The following is a 24,699-nucleotide window of genomic DNA, read 5'->3' on the forward strand; positions in this document are numbered from 1 at the left end:
AGTCCATTAACGGACTTGTAATGAATCCCTATGGGAACGCGTCCGTTAGCGGATGGAGCATCCGCTAGCGTCCGAAAACCCTATTTTTCTTCCGTCCGGCGGAACGGAACTGATGCAGACGGACAGACGGTCCGCCTGCATCCGGTTCCCCATAGGGCAGAGCGGAGCTCAGACAGGGCGGTCCCTGCACTGTGTGCGGGGACCGCCCTATCCGCCGACAGCTCAGCGGGGATCCCGGCTGAGCCGACGGAGCGGACGAAAGAAACTGAAGGGACGTGTGAAAGAGCCCTAAATCAAAAGAATAACAAAAAACAACAACATTATAACTGAAAATATTTATTGAGCGATTGAAGGCAAAACATCAGTGTAAGGGAGATGAATATGTATTTTCTTATGAATATATAAGCAGATAAGTGGAAGGAAACAATGGACACTGTTGGTTTTGTACATCATTACAGCTTGCATGTGTGGAATGTGCAGGCCTCCAGCAGACCTATAGAAGGAAAAGAAAAGACAACATTCATAGCATTTGGGTATGTTATTATTATTCTGTGACTTCATATAATCTGTGCTCCTTATAAATTAAAAATCATTTTCTTCATTAAAAGACTTGTGAAAATATACAAAGAACTACTACATGTTACTAGGCTCATTTATTGACAACATTCTTCCACCAGTGTAATTGGCGTCCCAAGACCTATACAGACTGGATGAAAGGTTTCTGGCTAAAATATCTGCAAACATCTTTTGTTGTAATTCAACACTTTACTAAAAATCATAATGTGAAGGATTATATTTAAAGCCGAAGTATGTACTCCCCCAGTGGCGGCTGGTGCTCAAAAACTGAAAAACCAAACTTTTAGTAATGCAGGGCTGCAAATAGCCATTTATCAGGTGATTATATATCATTACTGCTAGGTAAAACTGTGGCCGTCAATTGCAGTCTCACTGTGCCCATTATGAGGGGTTCCCACCATGTACTGCGTTCCCGGGTTTGTACAACTGCTGTGCTCATTATGAGGTGTTCCCACCATCCCTGTGCCAAGTTCGCAGGTCTGTAACCTGATGTGCCCATTAGGAGGGGTTCCCACCATCCCTGTGCTGAGTTCCCAGGTCTGTACATCCGCAGTGCCCATTATGAGGGGTTCCCACCATCCCTGTGCTGAGTTCTTATGTCTGTACACCCGCTGTGCCCAGGGGTTCCCACCATCTCTGTACTGAGTTCCCGGGTCTGTACACCTACTGTGCTCATTATGAGGGGTTTCCACCAGGGCTCAAGTCCTGCGGGAACAGCAGGAACTCAGTTCCCTTTGCAGGACTAGAGCAGCCGAGTCGCCCGAGCCAATCCTTCACTAAACGGCGATGCCCAGCTCGAGTCAATGTCAGGGGCAGGCGAACCATAGTAATCCTTTATGTTACTGGCCGCTTCCTGTATATGGATTCATCGGGTAGTGTGCGGGTATTCCGTCACTTCCTCGATGCCGCAATGTCTCCTGGGAGCTTTTGTCATTGTTCCCAGGAGACATTGCGGAGGTCTGCCACAAGTTATCGTGGGATTTAGAAATAACTTGCCCCCCTCTTTCCTGGCAGCCCCGTCTCATTGGAGGTTCACCCTGGCTGTATTTTATGTTTTTCATACTTACCTCTTCCAGATTTTCTCAAGTGGTGGACAGCCCCAGTGGTGCAGAGAGCATAATAGAAGTGCTTAAAGTTATTATAAAATCTTGGATTTTTTTCCTATAAAAATAATAAACATGTTATACTTATCTGCTCTGATTTGCTCTGATTTTCACAGAGCAGCCCGATCCTCCTCTTCTCGGGTGCCTCTTCTGTGCTTCCAGCCCCTCCCTCCAGTTGAGTGCCCCCACAGCAAGCAGGGGCACCCAAGCCGAGTCACAGCTCCCTGTGTCCATTCGGACACAGAGCCACTGCCTGGCCCCTCCTCGGTGTCCATTCGGACACAGAGCCGCTGCCTGGCCCCTCCTCCTTTCTCCCGATTGGCTAACTGACTTTGATTGACATCAGTGGGAGCCAATGGCGCAGCTGCTGTGTCTCAGCCAATCAGGAAGGAGAGTCTCAGAAGGCCGAGACACTCATGGACATCGCTGGACAGAGAGGGGGCCAAGGTAAGTATGAGGGGGTGCTGATTTTATATCTTGATGCATAGAATGCACTAAAGAGGTTGTAAACCCATAAAAAAAATGTAAGAGAAAGGCATAATAAGCTAGTATGCATCACATACTAGCTCATTATGTAATAATTACCTTAGAACTAAGCTCTCTCAGTGGTGCCTGCACACCGCTGAGATGGCTGACATTTTTCCTGGAGTTTCTTCCAGGTTTTCAGGCTCTGTCGCTGTGATTGGCTGGAGCTATTCACGGCAGCGAGCTCGTGAGGAACGACACCCATGCCGGTTCTTTTTCCGAGGAACACGTTTAGGAGATATTTTCACTACCTATAGGTAAGCCTTAAGCCCTGTACACACGGCCGGGAATCCCGCCAGGAAAAAATGTTGGTTTTCCTGACGGGATTCTTGGCAAGCTTGGCTTGCCAAGCCATGCATACAGACGGCCATTCAAAAGAACCGCCTTTTTTTGGAATGGCAAGAACACGGTGACGTTATCGACTACGACGAGCCTGCGCTCGTCACATTCGATGCCTTCGCCGCCATCTTGCTACAACCTACACTATGCCTTGTATGGTACCGCGCATGCGTCGAAGGCTTATAGAGCATGCGCGGGTTTACCTTTGGACAGGTAAGCATACAGACGGACGGTTTTCTCGTCAGGAAACACTCTGCCGGGAATCCCAACGAGAAAATAGAAAGCCAGGTTCTCTATTTTCCCGTCGGGATTCCCAGCTGTTTTCCTGATGGGAAAACTGCTAGGGAGCATACACACGGCCGGGATTCCCGGCCAAATGCTCTCCTGGCAGTTTTCCTGCCGGGAAAACCGGTCGTGTGTACTAGGCTTTATTATAGGCTTACCTAATAGTAAATGTATGCAGAGGAAGTTTACTTCCTATTTAAGATAAAAAAAACTTCTGACTTTATAACCACTTTAATGTAAATATAGGTTGTATATAGTTGTAACACCATCTCAGGGGCATGACTTTAATGACTCACACTCATGGGATGCCCTCAGCTAAGATTTTAGATTTTTTAGGGTTAGGCAAAACTAACATGTTCCACATAATATAGCAAATCTTTTAAACCTTCACTTTTTGTTTTCCGTTTCAAGGTATGTTGTTTAGTTGGAATGTATGTTTAGTTGCCTGTAATTATTTGTTCCTAACAAACTGCAAAATTTTATATTAGTATATATATATATATATATATATATATATGTAGAGCCTGGTTACTTCTAAGTACCAGTGCTATTGAAATTTAGAGGGTGATCAGAGTAGTAATGACTAATGATCCGAATTACAATGTTCAAATAGAGCCTCTGCTTCAGCTTGGCTGTGCTGTGGGCTCATTCTGTTGTACCTGGGCTGCTATCCCACCCCAGGGCGACAGGTGACAGCAGCAGGGTCGAGACTTGGGTGTTCTTTTCCAGCAGCCAATCAGGAGGGAGTGTCCTCGCTGGGCATGCTGGGAGAGGGTACTTATGGGACAGACGCCATTGAGTCTGGGTCTTCTTCCAGTGTGGCACCCACCTTTAGGGTGACCACATCACAGAACCCCGGCGTTATGGCCTACTTGGCTTGGGCATGCGTGCCACGCGGTGTTCCTGATTCCGGGGACCATGTTGGTCCGGAACGTTTGAGCAACGGCGGGGACCCTGTGATCAGTAGAGCTGTTCGGTGTGGAGTCCATCTGAGGAGCGCCATTGAGAGGCTGGTGGTCAAAAAGGATTTCGACAAACCACCGGGGATCAAGGTAGCCGGACACTGAAGGATTAATCACCTGTCAGTCGGTACCTGGGCGACGTTAAGAAGTAGATCCAGGCGTAATTCTTTAAGGAGGATTGTCTCCATATTTGCAATCAGAGAGGGCCTGTGGCAGAGGTGTCTCCCTGAAGTTCATTATAAAGAGGGTCTGTGGCAGAGACTTTTTCTCAAATCCAAGTTCATTCCAAGGCGGGTCTGTGGCAGGGACTTTTCCTCAAGCCCAAGTTCATTCTAAGGAGGGTCTGTGTCAGAGACTTTGTCCTAAAAAGGTTTGAGTGATACTCCGGCTGCCAGGTCAGTGAGAGAGGACTGTCCGGGTACGCTAAGCCCACTCAGTCAAGAGTGGTGTGGAAAGTGTTACGTATGGGAGCAGGACCGTTCCAAATACTACGCCTGAATCTGCTGTTCTCCTTCTTCCAAACTCTATCCTTTCATCACCGGTTTATTGTTTTTACCCAGCTGGGTAATAAAGAGCACAGAAAAGACACTTGTTGCGGACATTCCTTTACTATTGCTATATGAATCATTCACCCCTAGGAATTCGGAAGAGCCACGAGGTAAATGTGCCACCCAAAAACAAACCAGCAGCTCCTCCGGGGGTAGTGCTACACGTGTATATTATACATATATATATATATATATATATATATATATATATATCATTCGGCTACGACAAGCAATGATTTGTGGGAACTCTATTTAGAATAACTAATATATTTCTATTCAACGGTATAATAAAATATATAACAGAAGAGAATAATGTAGCTTGTCATTATGTTATATACTGTGTGGAATAATCAATACGTTTTGGATCAAACTTGCAGGGCGGTTTGGGAAGCTGACTCAACATCTCATACTGCAGTTTAAAAAACTAGTTTCTCTAGACGTAATTCAAGGTTCTCATAAAAACAACTTTCAATCTTGGTAGCATTGGAAGTAATACTGGGCAAGTGGTTGAAAAGTGACTCCCCATGGGTCACAGACATAGAGGCATTTGTCTCACTACATCATACTGGAGTTTTATGATTCTATGTCTGAGAAGGTCAATTTAGATAATGATTTGAAGCAATATCTGCTCCATCCAATGAAGACAAGGTGAAGATATCAAACTTTGTAATTAAGATGTGTTGATGTCTTACATTGGGGGAGGTGTGAAGTTTGAGAAATGTATGCCTGCATATATATTTTTCAAATAAAAAAGGAAGGTTTTATATAAAGTCTAAAATACATTTTTTTTTATATTTAAAAAAAAATTATAGTTGGAGAGTAGGGATCTCATCCTTACAATTAAGTACACATTTATTTTACCTGATTTTGCACATTTGTTAAGATTTTCAATGGCATCAGAATATTGTTTGCCCAGATATCCATTCATGGTGTTCTCTTTCACCTCAGACAGACATTGTGTAGAGTCCTTAAATAGTTGGTCTTTCTTTTTTTCTGAGACAAACATTTGGAACGGTGGATTCGGGCCTACGTTCTTTCCGAATTGTTCCTACAGTTAAGGACAAAGAGATTGTTGAATACCTTGGAGTACATACCTGCGGCCTGCCTTATATTGTACATTTACAAGAGAATTTAAAACTGGAAGGATGGTAAAATGTTTTTTTAGAACAAACTCAAACTGCATCTGAAAGCAACATCAATGTACAACATTACAACATTTAATCATAATGTAAGATTATAAAAATTAAGCTTTTGCTGTTGATGTCCCTTTAACCTGTAATATCATTGTTTTTATTTTATTCTTAGCGTATTAATTATTTTATGTTATTTTGTGCTTTGCTGATCTGTGTAATATTACATTGTAATCCATGTAATTATTTAATTGTCAATATATTTCTTGTTCTCTGGTGGCAATTTTTTAATTGATTGGCTTACAATGAAGTGATAGTACTGTTGGCCTTTTGTGTACACCTTTGTTGTGAGAGTGCAGGCTGCCATGCTTACTTACAGTACACCTGTAAGTATCCCTGTTACAGCTAATGCAGACATATCAACTGTCCTGGAATTTTTTTGGGAGTCATGCATATTTGTACTTCCTTTTCCCAATCAGAGTTTCCTCCTGAGCAGAGTGCTGTAATTTCAAAACCAGGTTGTTTGGCCACAGACAATGGCCGCTGCATTTATGCTTCTCATAAGTGACACTTGATTGAGCTGTATTTTCCAGTTCAGGACTCTAGTCTGTTAGTGACCAATCAGGGAGTTCTGAGATTGTCACGTGCATTTTGAGAACCCCCAGATTGGCTGCATATTACAGTCACACACCAGGTTAGGGACCCCTGCTTTATAGGACAGTCAAGATTTGCTGCCAGCCTAATCAATACAAATAAATTGGAGTTAATGCAGCGCCATATAATGTGATAATAAAGGTTACTTTTTTTTTTAAATAACATAAAAAAAAAAAGTTATACTTACCTGTGCAGTGCAAAGATGTTACACAGAGTGGTCCCTTACCACTTTTTTCAGTCCTGCCCTGGCTCCTCCTTCCTCTGGGTGCCCCCTCAGCAAGCCTGGTTTTAAGGAGGCACCCATAGACACATGCAGAGTCGGTGAGCCATGCCCCTACTCCCTCCTCACAGGAGTTTGACTGACAGCAGCAGCAACCTATGGCTCCCAGTGCTCTCAAGTTCTCATGTGAAAGCAGGAAGTGAGGGAAGCGGTGCTGAAGCTGGGATAGTGCTGAATAGATCACTCAATCAGGAAAGTGTTTATTAGGGATGAATTTGACTCGAACATTGGCTGTTCGCCCAAACAGCGAACAATTTGGGGTGTTTGCGGCAAATTCGAGAAGCCGCGGAACACCCTTTAAAAGTCTATGGGAGAAATCTAAAGTGCTAATTTTAAATTGTGACCCCGCCCCCCTCTGACACGACGCAGGTTTCCCATTGCATCAGAGGGGGTGGGGTCACCCGTACATGTCACTGGGTAACCCTGGCGATTCCCCTTGCATCTCTGGCCCCACCTTCAGCTATATAAGAGCTGTCAGGCTGGCAGCGTGTCATTCGTTGGGTGCCTCCGGTGGAGGCAAGATCGTGTGTGTTGTATCCTCGCTGGAGAATGGAGATCATTGCAGGAGCTCGAGAATGGATTACATCTTTGGAGATCGAGAATGGATTACATCGCTGGAATCTTTTTTTTTTTCATTTTTTATTTTTAATAAAGGACTTGTCCCAAGCCGTCTCCTGTAGTTTTTAACATTTTGACATTTTTTTTGTGAAATGGTAGGGGTACAATATACCCCTTATCAATTCACATAGGCGAGGGGACGGGATCTGGGGGGTCCCCTTTGCTAAAGGGGGTTTCCAGATTTCGATAAGCCCCATGCCCGCACGCCCCCACAACCACCGGGCAAGGGTTGTTGGGATGAGGCCCTTGTCCTCGCCCCCCCTCTTTTCTTGTGGCCTGCCAGGTTGCGTGCTCGTATAAGGGTCTGGTATGAATTTTTGGGGGGAACCCCACGCCATTTTTTTTCTATTTTGGCGCGGAGCTCCCCTTATTTCCATACCAGACCTGAAGGGCCTAGTAATGGAATTTTGGGGGATCCCTACGCATTTTTTTTCAATGACTTTTAATGACTTTTATCTGTATTGCCTGGATCCGAAAATTCATTATAGCCGCGAGTAGTTTTAAATGACTTTTGTTCCTTTAGAAATGTCATTTTGTGCAGAGATTGTTAAAAAACACAGATTTACAGACATACTATAGACACCACCAGGTACGAAATTTAAAGGAATATTTAACTTGTATTGTTTCACTTTAAGCATTATTAAAATCACTGCACCCGAAAAAACGTCATTTTTTAAAACTTTTTTTTGCATTGATACATGTCCCCTGGGGCAGGACCCAGGTCCCCAAACACTTTTTATGACAATAACTTGCATATTAACCTTTAAAATGAACAAATTAGCACTTTTGATTTCATCCATGGACTTTTAAAGGGTGTTTCGTGGCTTTTCCAATTTGCCGCAAACACCCCAAATTGTTTGCTGTTCGGCGAACTGGGGAACAGGCAATGTTCGAGTCGAACTTATGGCAGGACCCAGGTCCCCAAACACTTTTTATGACAATAATTTGCATATTAACCTTTAAAATTAGCATTTTTGATTTTTCATGTTCATGTCCCATAGACTTTAACGGTGTTCGAACAAATATTTTGCCTGTTCGCATGTTCTGCTGCGAATTGAACCGGGAGGTGTTCGGCTCGTCCCTAGTGTTTATGGATGGAGGTGGGTAGATTAGGTAGTAAGGATTTTTTTTTATATCTTAATGCAGATAATGCAGTACAGACATAGGGGGGGATTTCTTAACCTGAAACATGCAAAATCTGGTGCAGTTCTGCATAGAAACCTTTTAGCTTAAGCCTAATTGAACAAGTTAGAAGCTGATTGGCTACCATGCACAGCTGCACCAGATGCTGCAGTTTTAGTAAATCTCCCCCATAGTGTAGTACAGTCATAGGACATCAGTGAACTTTTTTGGGGTGGGAAAAACCTGCAAGAGGATTGTCCCTCATGGACTTCAGTTTCCAGTGCTCAGTCCACAGCCCTCACGGTTTTTGTGCTGTAGTTTCACAGTGAAGTGTTGGCACCCTTGCTCCCTCCTTTTGACCTACAGTGGTCTGGTAATGGAGGGCATTGCAATTGACATGGAAGCAAGTTAGGGACAGTTTGATGTAACCCAGAGATGTCACCCATTCACAAGTGTACCTGGCTGATAGTGTAACAAAAGTCTAAGTGTTGCAAAAAAAAAGTGTTACTAATTGAAATAAGTTTTACATGAACACCAGAAGACAACATCTTTTCCTATAGATGGCCTTTAATGAGGGTAATTTCAGAAACACAAATTCATTTCTAAGAGGCCCTGTGTTATTCAAAAACTGGGACTCAGGAGACTGTAGGTAAAGCAAAACTACCTAGGAATGCCAAGTGACTTGACAGGTCTGTATTGAAGATACAAAGCACCAACTAGGTGTAACCTATTATACATTTGCTGTAGGAGGAGGTGGACCTTGAAAAGACTAGTGAACGTTTCCTCTAATTCCATAATTGTAAAGCATCTTCTTAAATTTTCAACATTTCTCTATTCAATCATTAGATTTGGTAGGGTGCTGAAAAGATTTTCTAGGTGGGTCATTTAAAGCCTACATATAAAGGGTTCATTGCTAGACATCTAAAACAGCAGAAATGAACTTTTATGAAAAATCTGTAACTTACGACTTGACTTTACCTGACCCTTTTTGCATGTGCATTGTGGTGTGCTGTACCTTGTATATTGCCAACTACTCAAAAAATAGTATGTTGTGGTATCATTTATAACTAAGGGTAAGGGCACTGCAACTCACCACTATTCTGCTTGTGATTTACCATGTGGTTAAAAACTTGTGAATGGATCCTTAAATTTTCTATGTTTTTAAGCTAGTTATTTATAAATATGTGTATATATAATTGTACATATAAAATCTGTGTTTTACAAATAAGCCTGTAATACAGGGTTAACTTTTCTTGCCATAAAGGTTATTTACGAAAGGTAAATCCACTTTGCACTACAAATGCAAATTACAAATGCAAAGTGCACTTGAAAGTGCAGTCGCTGTAAATCTGAGAAGTAGATCTGAAATGAGGGGAAGCTCTGCTGATTTTATTATCCAATCATGTGCAAGCTAAAATGTTGTTTTTTATTCTCCTTGCATGTCCTCCTCGGATCTACAGCGACTGCACTTCCAAGTGCACTTTCAGTGCCATTTCAAGTGCACTTTGCACTTGTAGTGCAAAGTGGATTTGCCTTTAGTAAATAACCCCCATAGTGTTACTAGAGGACTACAGGCTTTCTAACAGTACAGCACAGCAGTAGCAGTGCTACTTCAGACAACTCTGTTGTGTATTTATAAATAAATTCAGATGCCAATTGACTCAGTGAAAGTGCATGTTCTATAGTACGAATGGGGCAAAAAAATAAAAATGTATTAGGCGATCTCCTGTGCTGGTCGAAAGTTTTTCATTGATTTAACATGGAAAATACTGCATGTGGTCCCTAGCATTTAGGTATATAACAGACAAATTGAGTATTTTTTTTTTAATACACCCCATGTTTCTGTTTAAATGTATCCGGCAGAAGACTCAAGAGAAGATAGGGGTTGAGTCACAGTCAGTCTCTATAATTTATCAGTAACTAAGGCGGGCCCTCTGACTTTCTGACGCAAGAATCTTCACAGTAAATGTTATTTTTTAATCCTGGCTATAGGACAGAAAAAATAAACACAAAACCACTATATCTCACAGTAAAATGTGGCAAACCCTACAGTGTGGAGAATAATGTCCAGGGTTAGGAAACTTCCCCATGAACTGCTTCCCCTCAGCCAATCAGAACTCATGGCATTGACCCCAAACCGCAGAGATGCTGCTTAGGTTGGCCATACATGGTGCAAATTTCTTTATTGCAACCAGAGGTTGATTGCATGATTCTCCCATCAACACGGATAGTGCTGCCAGGAAAATCTATCCTGCTGAGCTATTGTCTGCTCCTGGAGGGGGGGCAGGGGAAGCTGTTCTTGCTGGGAGAAGACAGTGGTTATTGCTAGTGGCTTTAGCAGCCGCTAGCTATAATCATAAGAGAATCCGACAGGCTAGTTGTACCCAAGTTGATCGATCAATCAACTTGGTACGTTCAGCCTGCCCATTAACGGTTTGAATCTCAGCCGGTTCCTGCTGAACCAACTGAGATTTGAACCGTGTATGGTCGGCTTTAGGCTGAAAAGAAAGACAACACCATGCTAGTAATGAAATCCATGAAATTACTTTCCTGTATAGCAGGGTCTCCACTGTTTAATTAAGTGTAGGAAAACCCCTATAAAGAGTTTATTTAAGGCAAACAAAAATCCAAATTTTTAAATGTGGAAAGAAAGTGCATGAAAGGGGCTTACCTGCTGATTTTTGAGAACTCTTACAACTATGTCTTTTCTGTCTGGGGTGGTGGCAACGGCATGGGCTGGTACTTGTGCGAGATTGCAGCTTTCGTATTCAGTGACAGGTTTGCGAGTGCCATCTAGACACAATAGTTCTAAATCATCTTTCTTCACATTTTTCGCCCATGCTGGAGAATTTTCATCTAGACAGTAAAACGAATCTCAATTATTTCATTGCCACTCTTCATAGGTGAAATAATGTGTAACAAATTAGCAAACAAAACAGTTGATGGCACCCTATTAACTCAACTATAGTGATAGCTGCCCCTTTAAAAAAGTGATAAGTGACACTTCTCAAATATGGCAAAAAAAATATAGTAAAAGTAGTGGCGCTTCACCATAAACTTCATAAATATATAGCCAAGTCTCTAATCAAAATCTGGTAAAATGTGCACAACATCCTCATATGCCCACTGTCCCCATTACTTTTTGTACTGGCCCTAGAACCGCTGCAATAAAAATTCGTACTTTGCTTAAAGTTCGAGGAATAGTATGTAGGAATAGCGAACATAAATGCATCCTTTTTGCAGATGACATTCTGATGCTGATTTCATTCCTTATCACCACCTTCCCAAACTTATATGTCATACTTAAACCATTCTCTATAATCTCGGGTCTCAAAATAAACCACAATACAATACAGGCTATGAACATTTTCCTTAGAAAAAAACACACTTTCCACTCCTATAAGTTCATATGGTAGACAGAAGCCCTTCCATACCTGGGTATTAATCTCACCCCGTCCTGGAATACGCTGTATTCACAAAACTACCCTGCTCTGTTTAAACGCATAGAGGCCGATCTGGCAAGGTGGCTGCTCAACCCGCCGTCGTGGTTTGGCAGACTACATTCGGTGAAGATGAATGTACTACCAAAAGTGCTCCATCTCTTCAGAATGCTACCAGTGGCACTGGTCCAATGAGACTTGAAAATATTTCAAACTAACCTTCTATCGTTCATCTGTGGAGGTAAGAGGCCTAGGGTAATAAACATACACTATTTACCTCCAAGAGAAATAGTGGGTTGGGAGTCACAGACTTACAAAAGTACTACTATGCAGTACAGCTGACCCACATCCCTAGATTCCACAGTTCACAACCCCATTCAATCTGGATGCAGATATAGGCTGGTGCCTGCGAGAAAAGCTAAATTTCCTCTATCCTCTGGCTATCGCCCAAGAAAAGGCCCCCAATTTTGTGCCCGGCTCTCTCTATTTCTTTGAACATCTGGGAATAGAATAACAAAAACTCCTACATTTTAATCCATGCATACCCCACTGGCCCCTATTTTGGGTATACACCACTCCTAAAGCACCCCAAAGATGCTGCTTGCAGGACTTTTTTTGACATCCTGCCAGTGCATCGCCCCAGTGTGAAAGCATTCGGGCTTTCACACTGGGATTGCAGATGAGGCATTTTTCAGGCGTTTTACAGGCGCTATTTTTAGCACTAAAGCGCCAGAAAACACATCCAGTGTGAAAGAGGTCTAATACAGCAGCACATAACTAATCATGTCAGTGACAGACTGTACACTGCACCTGGGCTGCAATTACACTGAATGGGCTCAGCCACCTGTGTGAAAGAGCCCTAGCCTGATGGTCTGGATGGAGGGAGGAAGGGATGAATGGATGGGGGGAGATAGATAGATGGATGGAGCGAGGGATGGTTGGAGGGAGGGGTGGATAAATGTGGGGATGGATGTTTGAATGGATGGAGGGAGAGATGGTTAGATGGATGGAACAAGAGATGGTGGGATGGAAGGAGGGCTGGTTGGATGGATGGAGGGAGGAATGGTTGGATGGATGGAGGGAAAAATGGATGGATGGAGGAACAGATGGAGGGATGGATGGATAGAGGGAGGGATGGCTGGATGGATAGAGGGAGGGATGGTTGGAAGGATAGTTAGATAGAGGGATGGATTGAGGGAGGGATGGATGGTTGATTGGCGGGAGGGATGATGGATGGATGGGGGATGGAGGGAAGAAGGGAGGGATGGATGGCTGGAGGGAGGGAGGGATGAATGGACAGATGGAAGGAGGGATAGAGGAATGAATGGATGGATGGATGGAGAAATGGATGGATGGTTGGATGAATGGATGGAGGGAGGGAGGGGGGGTGGTTGGTTGGATGGATGGTTAGATAGAGGAATGGGTGGAGGGGCGATGGTTGAATGGATGGAGGGAGGGAGATGGAAGGAGGGATAGATGGATGGAGGCTAGAGGGAGGGATAGATGAAGGAGGAAGGGATGGATGGTTGTAGGGAGGGATGAATAGAGGGAGAGATGGATGGATGGATAGATGGAAGGAGGGATGAAAGGAGGGATAGAGGGTTGAAAGGAGGGAGGGAGGGATGGATAGAAGGAGAGATGGATGGATAGAGGGAGGGATAGATGGATGAAGGGATGGATGGATGGAGGGAGGGATAGATGGACGAAGGGATGGATGGATGGAGGGAGGGATAGGTGGATGAAGGGATGGATGGATGGAAGGAGGGATAGAACACACAGACATCCTGTCCTGGTGCTGCTCTTCTAACTTTCAGTATCACACACTTTGAAAACAGCCTCTGCTCTCATTGCTGGCAGAAGCTGTTTCTTTAGTTTAATGAGCTCACTGCAGAGGCTGAGAAATGATCCGGTTGCCTCTTGTAATCCTTCCTCCATAGCAGGCTGTGTTCTCTCTACTCCTCTCCTGTCCCCCTCTTATTGATCTGACGGCACCTCCTCCTGATACAGCTTAGCTTAGAAGTCAATTCAGGCGGGCTGAGGAAGGGGGCAGATACAGTGCTTTCTCATTTGCTCAGAAAGTAGCAGAGAGGCTGTATATCAATCCTTCTCTGAAATCAGGCTGCTGAGTCTAACTAAAGATTATCGGCTTATGCGTCAGGAGCAGCTGTATCCCTCCACAGGAAAAAAAAGTCCCCAGCCTTCTGACATCAATAGAGGATGTGCAGGTACAAAAAAAAAATGTGACATATTCAAGTAGTGGCATCTGAATTTTGGGGGTGCTATGAGGGTGCTTAAAGAATGTTTGGGGGTGCTTAAGCACACCCAAGCACCCACCAGGCGCCGCCCCTGCCGGGGACACAACCGGGCAAAGACATGGTTCGGGGACGTCTGGTCACCCTAGTTTAGAATAAAGATGACTGCAATAGATTGTCTCATATAGGTGGCGATTTCAATCATGAAGGTTGGAAGTTATTATCAGATTGCCCTGATGCTTGGTCAGATCCAAATTTCTGTAAAGATGCGGGACAGATAGCACTGATAATGAACTGGCAATAGAAACTTCTTCTGAAACTGGCTTGTTAAATATTAAAAAATCAAATATTAACTCTTGGAACATACAGAGTCATCATTTTCATACCTCTCATGTGGTAACATGTTGAACCATAAAGGGGAAGATTTGGGCTGTTTCGGAGCATGTTCCTTCTATATGAGACTAAAGCTACAGATGTAGAACGTAACATTTTACTTACTTTCAATGAGTTCTTCAACAGTGGTGTGCTTCACAAAACCTACTTGTCCTTTCTCAATGAGACACCTGAAGAAAAACAGAGTATGCATGTATTAAAGTAATTGTGCATCGCTTATCATAATATGTATATATAAATAATAATAATTATTATACATGATTTATTTAGCGCCAAAAGTTTGCGCAGTGCTTTACAATGTAGAGGGGGACAGCACAATTACAATACAGTTCAATACAGAAGGGACAGGAGGGCCCTGCTCATGGAGCTTACATTCTAAGGGGGGGGGGGGGGGGGGGGGGTGGTACAAAAGGTAATAGCTATGAGGGATGATTTGAATGGGGTGGCTCGGGTACAGTTCTTGGGTGGGCGTGAGATAGGCTTCCCTGAATAAATGAGTTTTCAGGGATCTCCTAAAGTTATATATATATATATTATCTTCACTTGAAGACTATGTCCTGTCCATAATACAGTTGAACCTTGGATTATGAGCATAATGCGTTCCAGGAGAATGCTTGTAATCCAAAGCACTCGCATATCAAAGCGAGTTTCCCCATAGAAGTCAATCGAAACAAAGATATCTTGTTCTGCATTGACTTCTATTGCATGCAATGCCGCATGTGGCCAGAGGTGGGGGGGGGGGTGCCGGAGAGCCTTGGAAATTCTTGGGGACAGCTCAGCTGAACAGAGTATTTCCAAGTATTTCTGAGTGATTCTGAGTATTTCCGAACGCCTCTGAACCTTTCTGAGTGTCACTAGCGCCCCCGCCCCTCTGGCCAAATGTGGTACTGCACACCCCATTAGCTTGAATTCTGCTTGTTTTGCGAGACAACACTCGCAAACCGAGTCAGTATTTAAAAAAAAAAGTTGCGTGTCTTTCAAAACGCTTGTTAAACGTGTTACTCGTTAATCAAGGTTCCACTGTATTTATATGCATATACACATCTGGTGCAGGGCCTATTTTAGAGAGTATACTTACTGGTTACGGATTTTTTCAGTGAACAGAGAACCAGGATGCTAATGAAGGGGACACACTAGAGCAGGGATATGCAATTAGCGGACCTCCAGCTGCTGCAGAACTACAAGTCCCATGAGGCATAGCAAGACTCTGACAGCCACAAGCATGACACCTAGAGGCAGAGGCATGATGGGACTTGTAGTTTTGCAACAGCTGGAGGTCCGCTAATTGCATATCCCTGCACTAGAGGAACCCTCAGAATGGGGGGAAGTTGTATGAGCCCCTGGTCAAGACTCTGCAGTGACATCTAGTACAGTTAAGATGAAATAGTTGCAGTAGACATATTACAGGTGTCAAAACACTGGTATAAACAGCACTCTTCTTATCACATTATATAAAGATGCTTTGAAATATTTATTCTTTGGTCCTTGAGATCAGAACTGAATGAGTGAATGAATGAGTGACTTGTATAGCGCTACACATGCAAACTGAATCGCCTCTAGGCGCTTTTTGCAGCCAGTGTCTTCCTGGCTGGTGCGGTCATTTACCCCGTAGGATCTCGACACTCTTGAGACACACACAGTGCCGGCCCAAGACATTGTGCTGCCTGGGACCAAGAATGAAATGCTGCCCCAAATCACGCCAACCAAAAGGCCCCCACATTCATTATTTTATATCATGATAACTAAAGGGGACCCGTCATGGATCTATACATGTATATAGAGGACCTGTCATTTACTCTTTACATGTAAAGGAATATCAAGAGGACCTGTCATGGCTCTATAAATGTATATAGGACTATAAAGAGTACTTGACATGGCTCTATATATGTATAAAGGAGTATAACGAGGGCCTGTCATGGCTCTATAGATGTATAAAGAGAACCTGTCATGGCTCTATACATGTATAAAGAAGTATAAAGAGGACCTGTCATGGCTCTATACATAGTATATAGAGGACCTGTCATGGCTCTATAAATGTATATAGGAGTATAAAGAGGACCTGTCATGGCTCTATACATGTATAAAGAAGTATAACGAGGACTTGTCATGGCTCTATAGATGTATAAAGAGGGCCTGTCATGGTTCTGTACATGCATATAGGCGTATAAAAGGACCTGCCATGGCTCTATACATGTATCCAGGAGTATAAAGGGATCTGTGAATTGCCGGCAGCCACAATGTCTTTTGCGCAAACTAATCAATGTGCGCTAATTGTGTTTTTTTTTTTTTTTTGGTACCAAAAATATGTAGAATACATATCTGCCTAAACTGAAGAAAATGGTTTATTTTTCTAAATTTTGGGGATATTTATTATAGCAAAAAGTTAAAAAAATATATATATTTATAGCACAAAAAATATCAAATATCACCAAAAGAAAGCTCTATTTGTGGGGAAAAAAAGGACATCAATTTTATTTGGGTAGCGGAGCTGGCGGAACGGGCTGGTGGGCATCAGTATGCTGCCCCCCTAAAAGTGCTGCCTGGTACCCATGGTACCACCCGGGCCCATCATAGGGCCGGCCCTGGACACACAGTTGTACACACATATATACATATATACTGGGCCAATTTCAACAGGATCCAATTAACCTACCAGCATGACTAACAGTCCTTTTTTTTTTTCTTACACTGAGAGTTGCATTTTTATCTCTATATCTTTCTCCAGTGGCATGGGATAAGAGTGCAAAGCCAATGCACTATAAACAACTATGTCCATGAGGAACTCCTCAGATGCACAACCATTTGTTAGAGTCCTTTACATGGGAACTTCACAATCTGCAGTCCTACTCTCTCCGACATCGATCAGCTGCCTGAGGACCTCTGTTCAGCTCTTTGATGACCAGAGAGTCAAACAAGAAACATCAGAACTCATAGTAGGCTTGCACATTGGTGGACACACACATTAAGTATGTATTCTGCATCCGGTAATGTTCAGGCCTGTGCTGACTTGTTGTTTCCTACACAAATTCTAGTTGATCATAGAGAAGAACGGATACCTTTCTATGGCCAATATAGTCTGGTGTGAGACTTTGGGCAGGAAGATCAGAGGTAGGGCATTTTATACTGCTGCATATAGTTAGCCAGGTTAAAAAAAGACATATGTATATGTAGCGCTCACCCCCAAAGGAGCCTCTGCTTAGTTTGGGATCGGCCTATTTAAGTTACCTTCTTGACTTGGTCTAGGGGTGATAGCTGTGAGTGTGAATAAAGAGCAAGTGTCCAGACGTCAATTGAGTTTTCAATGCTTTATTCCAAGGCCCAACATGGCCAACATCAACATGACACACAGTAGAGAAAAGTTGATGAGCGTAGAAAAACTTTAGTATCAGGCCTTGGATATGAAAGAGAGCAAGCCTGCTCTCAGCAATAATGTAACCCAATTCGTCGCCACCACAATCAGGGTGGGTAAAGTGCCCCCGGACAGGCGTCTATCACATGCCTGGCAGCCGGAGCGCCACTTAAGTGTCACCCACTGACAGCTTGAGCATACCTGTCATGCAGTGTGGTGACTGGATCCCCGATGGTTCATCTAGGCCTCCCAGACAACCTCTGATTCTAGGTTCTCCCTAGCCAATCCCCCATCGCACAGCTCCCGGCTTAGGATCCTCTCAGCAAAAGGTTGGAACCCAGCCAATCGCTGGGGCCCCTCTCTTGGTTAGGCTCCGCATTGGTGCATGACCCCAGTAAAGCAGGCCACGGTGGCGGGGCCCATGGATGCGCGCACCCTGAAGGTGGGTACCGCACCTGAAACTCGGGCCCCGCACAGAACAGAACGGCCAAAAGGCAGTTGCCCAGATATATCCCCCTCCCAGCATGCCCAACGAGGGAAGACCTCCTCTTATTGGCTGCTAGAAGAAGGTGGGTCTGTCAGAACCCCTCTAGCGCCAGCTGCCGCCCGGGGGTGATAACACATCCCCGGAGCACAGACTGACCCACAGGATAAATTCTGAAAATTGGCAACAGCCTAAATCTTCATAAACTGTGAATGGGAGTAAGCTAATTCTCCCATTTCTAGTTATTCTAGCGTAGCGCCCGAACTGAAAAGTAAGGGGGCGCTACACATATATACTAATATATATATTTTTTATAGCTTAATTTTTTTATTTTTTTCCTTTAATTGCCTTTTCTAACCTAAAATTAACTGTCATTCACAAATCCTGCTTTACTATTTGGTTTACAGTGAAACTACCGGTATATCACAGCAATAATCCTTCATTCCATTACCTTAATGCACCTTCATAACCAAAATATATCTCTCTGTTATTTGGAAGGCATTTTGTTTTTTCATTTCCAGCACACAGACTGCAGAGGTTAGAATTAACATCAGCTCCAGGAATACAGCTCTCCTTGAAGTAGGTTGCTGCCAAAACAAATGAGTGTCAACATGTTTGTAGGACAATAAAAAGACCCCCCACTCCCTTTCAATTATGATACTTCAGTTTTGCATGCCATCAGATAGTAAAGCCCATTTTGTTATTTCTACCTACAGGTAAGCCTATAATAAGCCTATTTCTACAGCGGTTTACTACCACTTTAAGGTTTTGGGTATGTGAGCTCTTCTTCCTTCCCTTTCATGCTATAAGGGCCAGCTCACACCAAAAAACATTGCAGGAAACCCACATTCTGTGTGCGTTTGCTGCACCACATTCAAAACACACTGGAGTTGCGATCTGCAGCGGGTGTCAATATTAGGTTAACCGCTTCCGGACCGCCCACCATACATATACTGAAGCAGGGCGGCCCGGCTGCGCAAAATCATGTACCTGTACGTGATTTTGTGCACGCAGTGTAGTGGGGGCGTGCACGCCGCTGAAGCGCTGCTTCTGCTGTGATTGGACACAGGACGCAGGACATGTCCCGCCGATCGTTCACATGTAAACAAGGCACACCGCTGATCTGTCAGTGAGGAAAAAGGAGGTCTTCTGTTTCAGAATGCGTTAAGATAAAAAAAACCTTCTGACTTTACAACCCCTTTAATACTGAAAAATGAAAAGAAATGCACTTGGGAGCTAAAAATTCTGGGGAAATCAAGGATGGAAAAAGATCTGGGGATGCTAGTAGATCACAGACTCAGAAATATCATGCAATGCTAAGATGCAGCAAGAAAGACTAGAAGGCTATTAGCATGCATTTAAAGGTTATTTGCTCAAAAGATAAAACTATAATTCTACACTTTACAAAACCCTGTGTAAGCTACATCTCGGGTAAGCTGTCCAGTTTGGGTTACCAATCTTCAGGAAGTCCCCGAAATGGATGAAAGTCCAGGGATGGGCAACAAAGCTGATAAGGGACCTGGCGGAACTCAGTTATGAGGACTGACTACTTTAAAATTTAAAATGAAGAGACATTTACGGAGGGGGTATGATCATGATATAAAAATCTGTAAACGGTGACTCTAGTGTTGGGAGAAACTTATTCAACTAAGGTTTCTAAATAAGACACATGGCAACACAATGAAGTTGAATGAGAAACAGTTCAATCTTAAATTGCGTAAGGCCTTGTACACACGGTCGTTCTAAACCGATGAGAATGGTCCGTCGGACCGTTTTCATCGGTTCACCACTGAAGTGGCCTGACATGCGTACACACCATCGTTCCAAAAACCGATCGGGTCAGAACGCGGTGACGTCAAACACACAACGTGCTGAATAAAACGAAGTTCAATGCTTCCAAGCATGTGTCAACTTGATTCTGAGCATGCGTGGGTTTTTAACCGATGCTTTTCTGTTTGGTTTGGACCGATCCGGCAGCGGTCCATCGGTTCGGTATTGAAGCATGTTTTAAAATTTTGGACCGAAGAAAAACAGACCGATGGGCTATACACACGGTCGGTTTGGACCGATGAAACTGAACCTCGGTCCATTCTCATCGGTTTTGTCTGACCGTGTGTACGGGGCCTAAGGGGTTCTTTACTGCAAAAGCAGTGAGGATGAGGATCTCCCTTTCACAGTTAGTGGTGTCAGTGGGGAGTGTAGATACATTCAGAACACTTTTAGATTTGTTTCTTAGATGTTCACAATGTATATGAATTTAAAAAATTGGCAATGACCTAAACACACAAACACACGCAGTTGGTAAGGTTGAATAAAATCACCGATCCAACCAGTTCAACCTGTGTAAATACTAACTTACACAAATCACAAATTCCAGTTTGCTTGTGAATTAAACCAGCAGGAATATTATAGCCAGCGGTGCGTCCAAGAGCTGTGTGGCAAGACTTAACGCCTCGTAGATTTGTCAATGTGATGTCCTTGTCCTTCTTTTTTACGACTGCAACAGCGTAGTATGTGCCTTGATGGAGATCAAATAAGACATTATTATTTCTACTTTGCAAAAGTAGATACACTTCTCTTTCTTCCATAACACATATAAACACATATAATGTAGAAAAACAGTATCTCCGAACAGTGTAACCACTTCATATGTGCCATATCCCAAGTATAAAATAAGGAATATATACAGTCTTTCAATTATACAATGAAAATGTGACTATTCTGTACAAATGCAGATTCTTTTTTTTTAAATAATGTACATCTTTCTGCTGTGAACGTGTGAATAGGTAGAATAGCAGTCACCTCCGGGTTTTATGCCTGTCTACTTATGGTGTTGGCTGGTGACCTCTATCTGCACACTGGAGCTTCCACATCTACACATTGGGGGCCAGATCCACAAAGAAGTTACGCTGGCGTATCTATTGATACGCCACGTAACTTCTAGGATGCTCCGGCATATCTTTTTTCTGTATTCAGAAAACAAGATATGCCGGAATTTTGCTAAGATCCGACTGGCGTAAGCCTCTTACGCTGACGTATCTTAGTTGCATATTTACGCTGGCCGCTAGGTGGCGCTTCCGTAGATTTACTCAAGGAATATGCAAATCAGGTAGATACGCCGATTCACAAATGTACGTCCGCCCGGCGCATTTTTTTACGTCGTTTACGTAAGGCTTTTTCCGGCGTATAGTTACCCCTGCTATATGAGGCATACGCAATGTTAAGTATGGACGTCGGGCCACCGTCAAATTTTTTACGTTTTACGTCGTTTGCGTAAGTCGTTCGCGAATAGGGCTGTGCGTAAGTTACGTTCACGTCTAAAGCATTGACGATTTGCGGCGTAATTTGGAGCATGCGCACTGGGATTCTTTCACGGACGGCGCATGTGCCGTTCGTAAAAAAACTCAAATACGTGGGGTCACGATTAGTTAGCATAGAACACGCCCCCAACCAGCCTCTTTTGAATTAGGCGGGCTTACGCCGCCCGATATACGCTACGCCGCCGTAACTAAAGGCGTAACTTCTTTGTGAATACAGTACTCGCCTTTCTAAGTTACAGCGGCGTAGCGTCCGCTTAAAGATAGGCGCATGTACGTGGATCTGGCCCTAGAAATCTAACTCAAGGCTTAAGTATAAGAAGATTACCTTTTACATTTGGTGTTTTTTGTTTGCAAGCTTCAGCTGTTGAAAAAGAAGACACATAAGTTAAAGCAAGCAAATTCTGTTACATGAAATCAGAAATAAAACTTTTTGATATTTCCCTAACATAAACCTTTTCCTCTATTTGCTTTCTACAAATAACTGAAGATTGCGGCAGAAACAGTAAAACAGTTATTAAATACATACATACATACATACATACATACATACATACATGGATATGTGTGTTTTAAGAACCTGTTACAATATATTCAGTCGTTAAGCCTAAAAATTTGACTTTATTGTGCAATGGTCAGCTAAGACTTCAGAGTCCAGATATACAGCCTTGCTTACTAGTAATGACTTTTAGACATACATCACAGGAACTACTGGTGTACTGCACTTAAAGTGGAACTAAACTGTATCTGAGCACCAAAAACCGAAAATTTTATTTCATTATTTTCTTCATATGGATAGCAAACTCACCCATCCATCTAGGCCTCCATGATTTATTTTGCTCATAAATCACTTTGAACCCCCCTACACACACACACACACACACTGGGCCGGATTCAGATACCTGAGCGTATCTGTCCGGCCAGCGTAACGTATCTCCGATACGTTACGCCACTTTTAACTTTGGGCGCGAATTCTTTATTCAGAAAGAACATGCGCCCTTAGTTACGGCGGCGTAACGTATGTGTTGCGACGTAAGGCTGCGTAATTCAAATGGGGATGTAGGGGTTTTTTTTTTTTTTTTATTTGTCTTGACCCCGCGTATTTGACGTTTTTTTTAACGGCGAATGCGCCGTTCGTGAAAACATCCCAGTGCGCATGCTCGAAAATCCGCCGCAAAACGTAATTGCTTTCGACGTGAACGTAAATTACGTCCAGCCGTATTCGCGAATGACTTACGCAAATGACGTAAAAGTTTCAAAACTCGGTGCGGGAACGACGGCCATACTTAACATAGGATACGCCGCACATACCCCTCATATAGCAGGGGTAACTTTACGCCGAAAAAAGCCGAACGCAAACGACGTAAAAAAAAAGCGGCAGGCGGTCGTTCGTTTCTGAATCGTCGTAAATACTAATTTGCATATTCCTCGCGTAAAGAAACGGAAGCGCCACCTAGCGGCCAGCGTGAAATTGCAGCCTAAGATACGACGGTGTAAGACACTTACACCTGTCGAATCTTAGGGATATCTATGCGTAACTGATTCTATGAATCAGGCGCATAGATACGACCGAGCGCACTCAGAGATATGACGGCATATCAGGAGATACGCCGTCTGAGACAGGTATTTGCACCACTTCCGGGAATAGACTCCCACGAAGTCACGACCCTTCGCGTCACCCCTTGCTGTCTTCTGGGAAAGACACTGGTCCCAGGAGACACCGGGGACCAGTTAGGACGCGATGTGCGACTCGCGCATGCGCAGCAGGGAACCGGGCAGTGAAGCCGCAACGCTTCACTTCCTGATTCCCTCACAGAGAATGGCGGCGGGGGCAGCCGAGAGAGGAGCGATTGCTCGGCTTCGGCTGCCGACATCGCGGACACCATGGACGGGTAAGTGTCCATTTATTAAAAGTCAGCAGCTGCAGTATTTGTAGCTGCTGGCTTTGAATATATATTTTTTTTGTGGGATCTCTGAAAACTATATTTAGAGAAATGTGTGGGCTGTCATTGCTGATCTCATTTTTAAAATGTTAGTTGCCTGGCTGTCTTTAGCATCAATAATTAGAGAGTCATTTAAAAAAAAAACAAGCACGAAGCAGCAAAAGTCAGAGCGAAGTATGAAGTTCTGGGTCTGTAACTCACACTATTGAAGCCGTTGGACCCACAGACAACCAACCAAGGCTAAATCACCCACAAGTAAAAATATTTAAAATAAGACAGCGCTGTAAACGGGTGTGTGCAAAATTAATGATCAAAAAATATATATATACAGTATACATACTGTGCTAAATTCTAATATTATCCTTATTGAACCCTATTATATATTAACAATCTCGCAGTGCTAATGATGTTCAAAAAAAATACTTTGTATCATAAACAAAACAAAAAGTGACAAAATGGCAATAATCTAATATACAAGTGTGTAGTTCTGTGAAAAAAAAAACATATAAAAAAAATATATACTCAAACTCGTTAATGTGTCACAAAAAGGTCTCAATAGTCCAGCAGTTCATATCAAATCACACATATAGCAAATTCCATGTGTGATCTCAGAGGACATCCAAGTGCAACTTGACAATTTACTTCTCTCTTGTTATAAATTACCACCACACCAAGTGAATTATTCACCACCACTTATGATCAAAATCATTTACCAACAATAATGGCTGATAATATATGAACCAGCAAACGGGCGTTTTCCCTTATAGGGCACAATCATCTGCAAATCTCTAATGGATCTTCTCTGCAATCTTCCCCTGATCTCAAGCGATATCTCCAGAGAGGTGAAACCCAGTATAGGACAGAAAGCTCAGCATAGCATAAAATCCTTTAAAACAATTTATTAAAATCACCATACACTCACATTTGGAAGTGTCTCCACTGACACAGGTTTGCAAGCTTAAAATTATGTATGGGTCAGCTCCGAATCTTCCAATACCTGATCTAACGTGATGGACGACACCTCCAAACACCGGCCCTACGCACGTTTCGTCACTGGACGTCTTCCCAGGGAAGTGGCACTTTTGGAGGTTTAGAGGTGTCGTCAACACGTTAGATCGGGTGTTTGCTTGTGGTATCAGAACATTCAGAGCTGACCCATACATGATTTTAAGCTTGCAAACCTGTGTCGGTGGAGACACTTCCAAATGTGAGTGTATTGTGATTTTAATAAATTGGAGATATGTTTTAAAGGATTTTATGCTATGCTGAGATTTCGTTCCTATACTGGGTTTCACCTCTCTGGAGATATCACTCGAGATCAGTGGGTGCAGAGAAGATCCATTAGATATTTGCAGATGATTGTTCCCTATAATGGAAAA

General features: G+C 43.2%; 1 protein-coding gene across 1 annotated transcript in view; it reads right to left on the minus strand.

Annotated features, from left to right (window-relative positions):
• Positions 1–320: 320 nt before the first annotated feature.
• LOC120936436 (serotransferrin-A-like) overlaps positions 321–24,699 on the minus strand; it is a 62,591-nt gene continuing 38,212 nt past the window's right edge. Inside the window, exons 11-17 of the mRNA XM_040348768.1 lie at positions 21,706–21,741; positions 20,420–20,578; positions 18,512–18,647; positions 14,333–14,397; positions 10,814–10,998; positions 5,200–5,386; positions 321–493 (exon numbers count right to left, since the gene is read on the minus strand). Of these exons, the coding sequence (XP_040204702.1) occupies positions 453–493; positions 5,200–5,386; positions 10,814–10,998; positions 14,333–14,397; positions 18,512–18,647; positions 20,420–20,578; positions 21,706–21,741 (809 nt within the window). The 3' untranslated portion in view covers positions 321–452. The remainder of the gene's footprint in view (positions 494–5,199; positions 5,387–10,813; positions 10,999–14,332; positions 14,398–18,511; positions 18,648–20,419; positions 20,579–21,705; positions 21,742–24,699) is intronic.

Source organism: Rana temporaria, chromosome 4 (assembly GCF_905171775.1).
Source record: "Rana temporaria chromosome 4, aRanTem1.1, whole genome shotgun sequence".
Classification (NCBI taxonomy): Eukaryota; Metazoa; Chordata; class Amphibia; order Anura; family Ranidae; genus Rana; species Rana temporaria.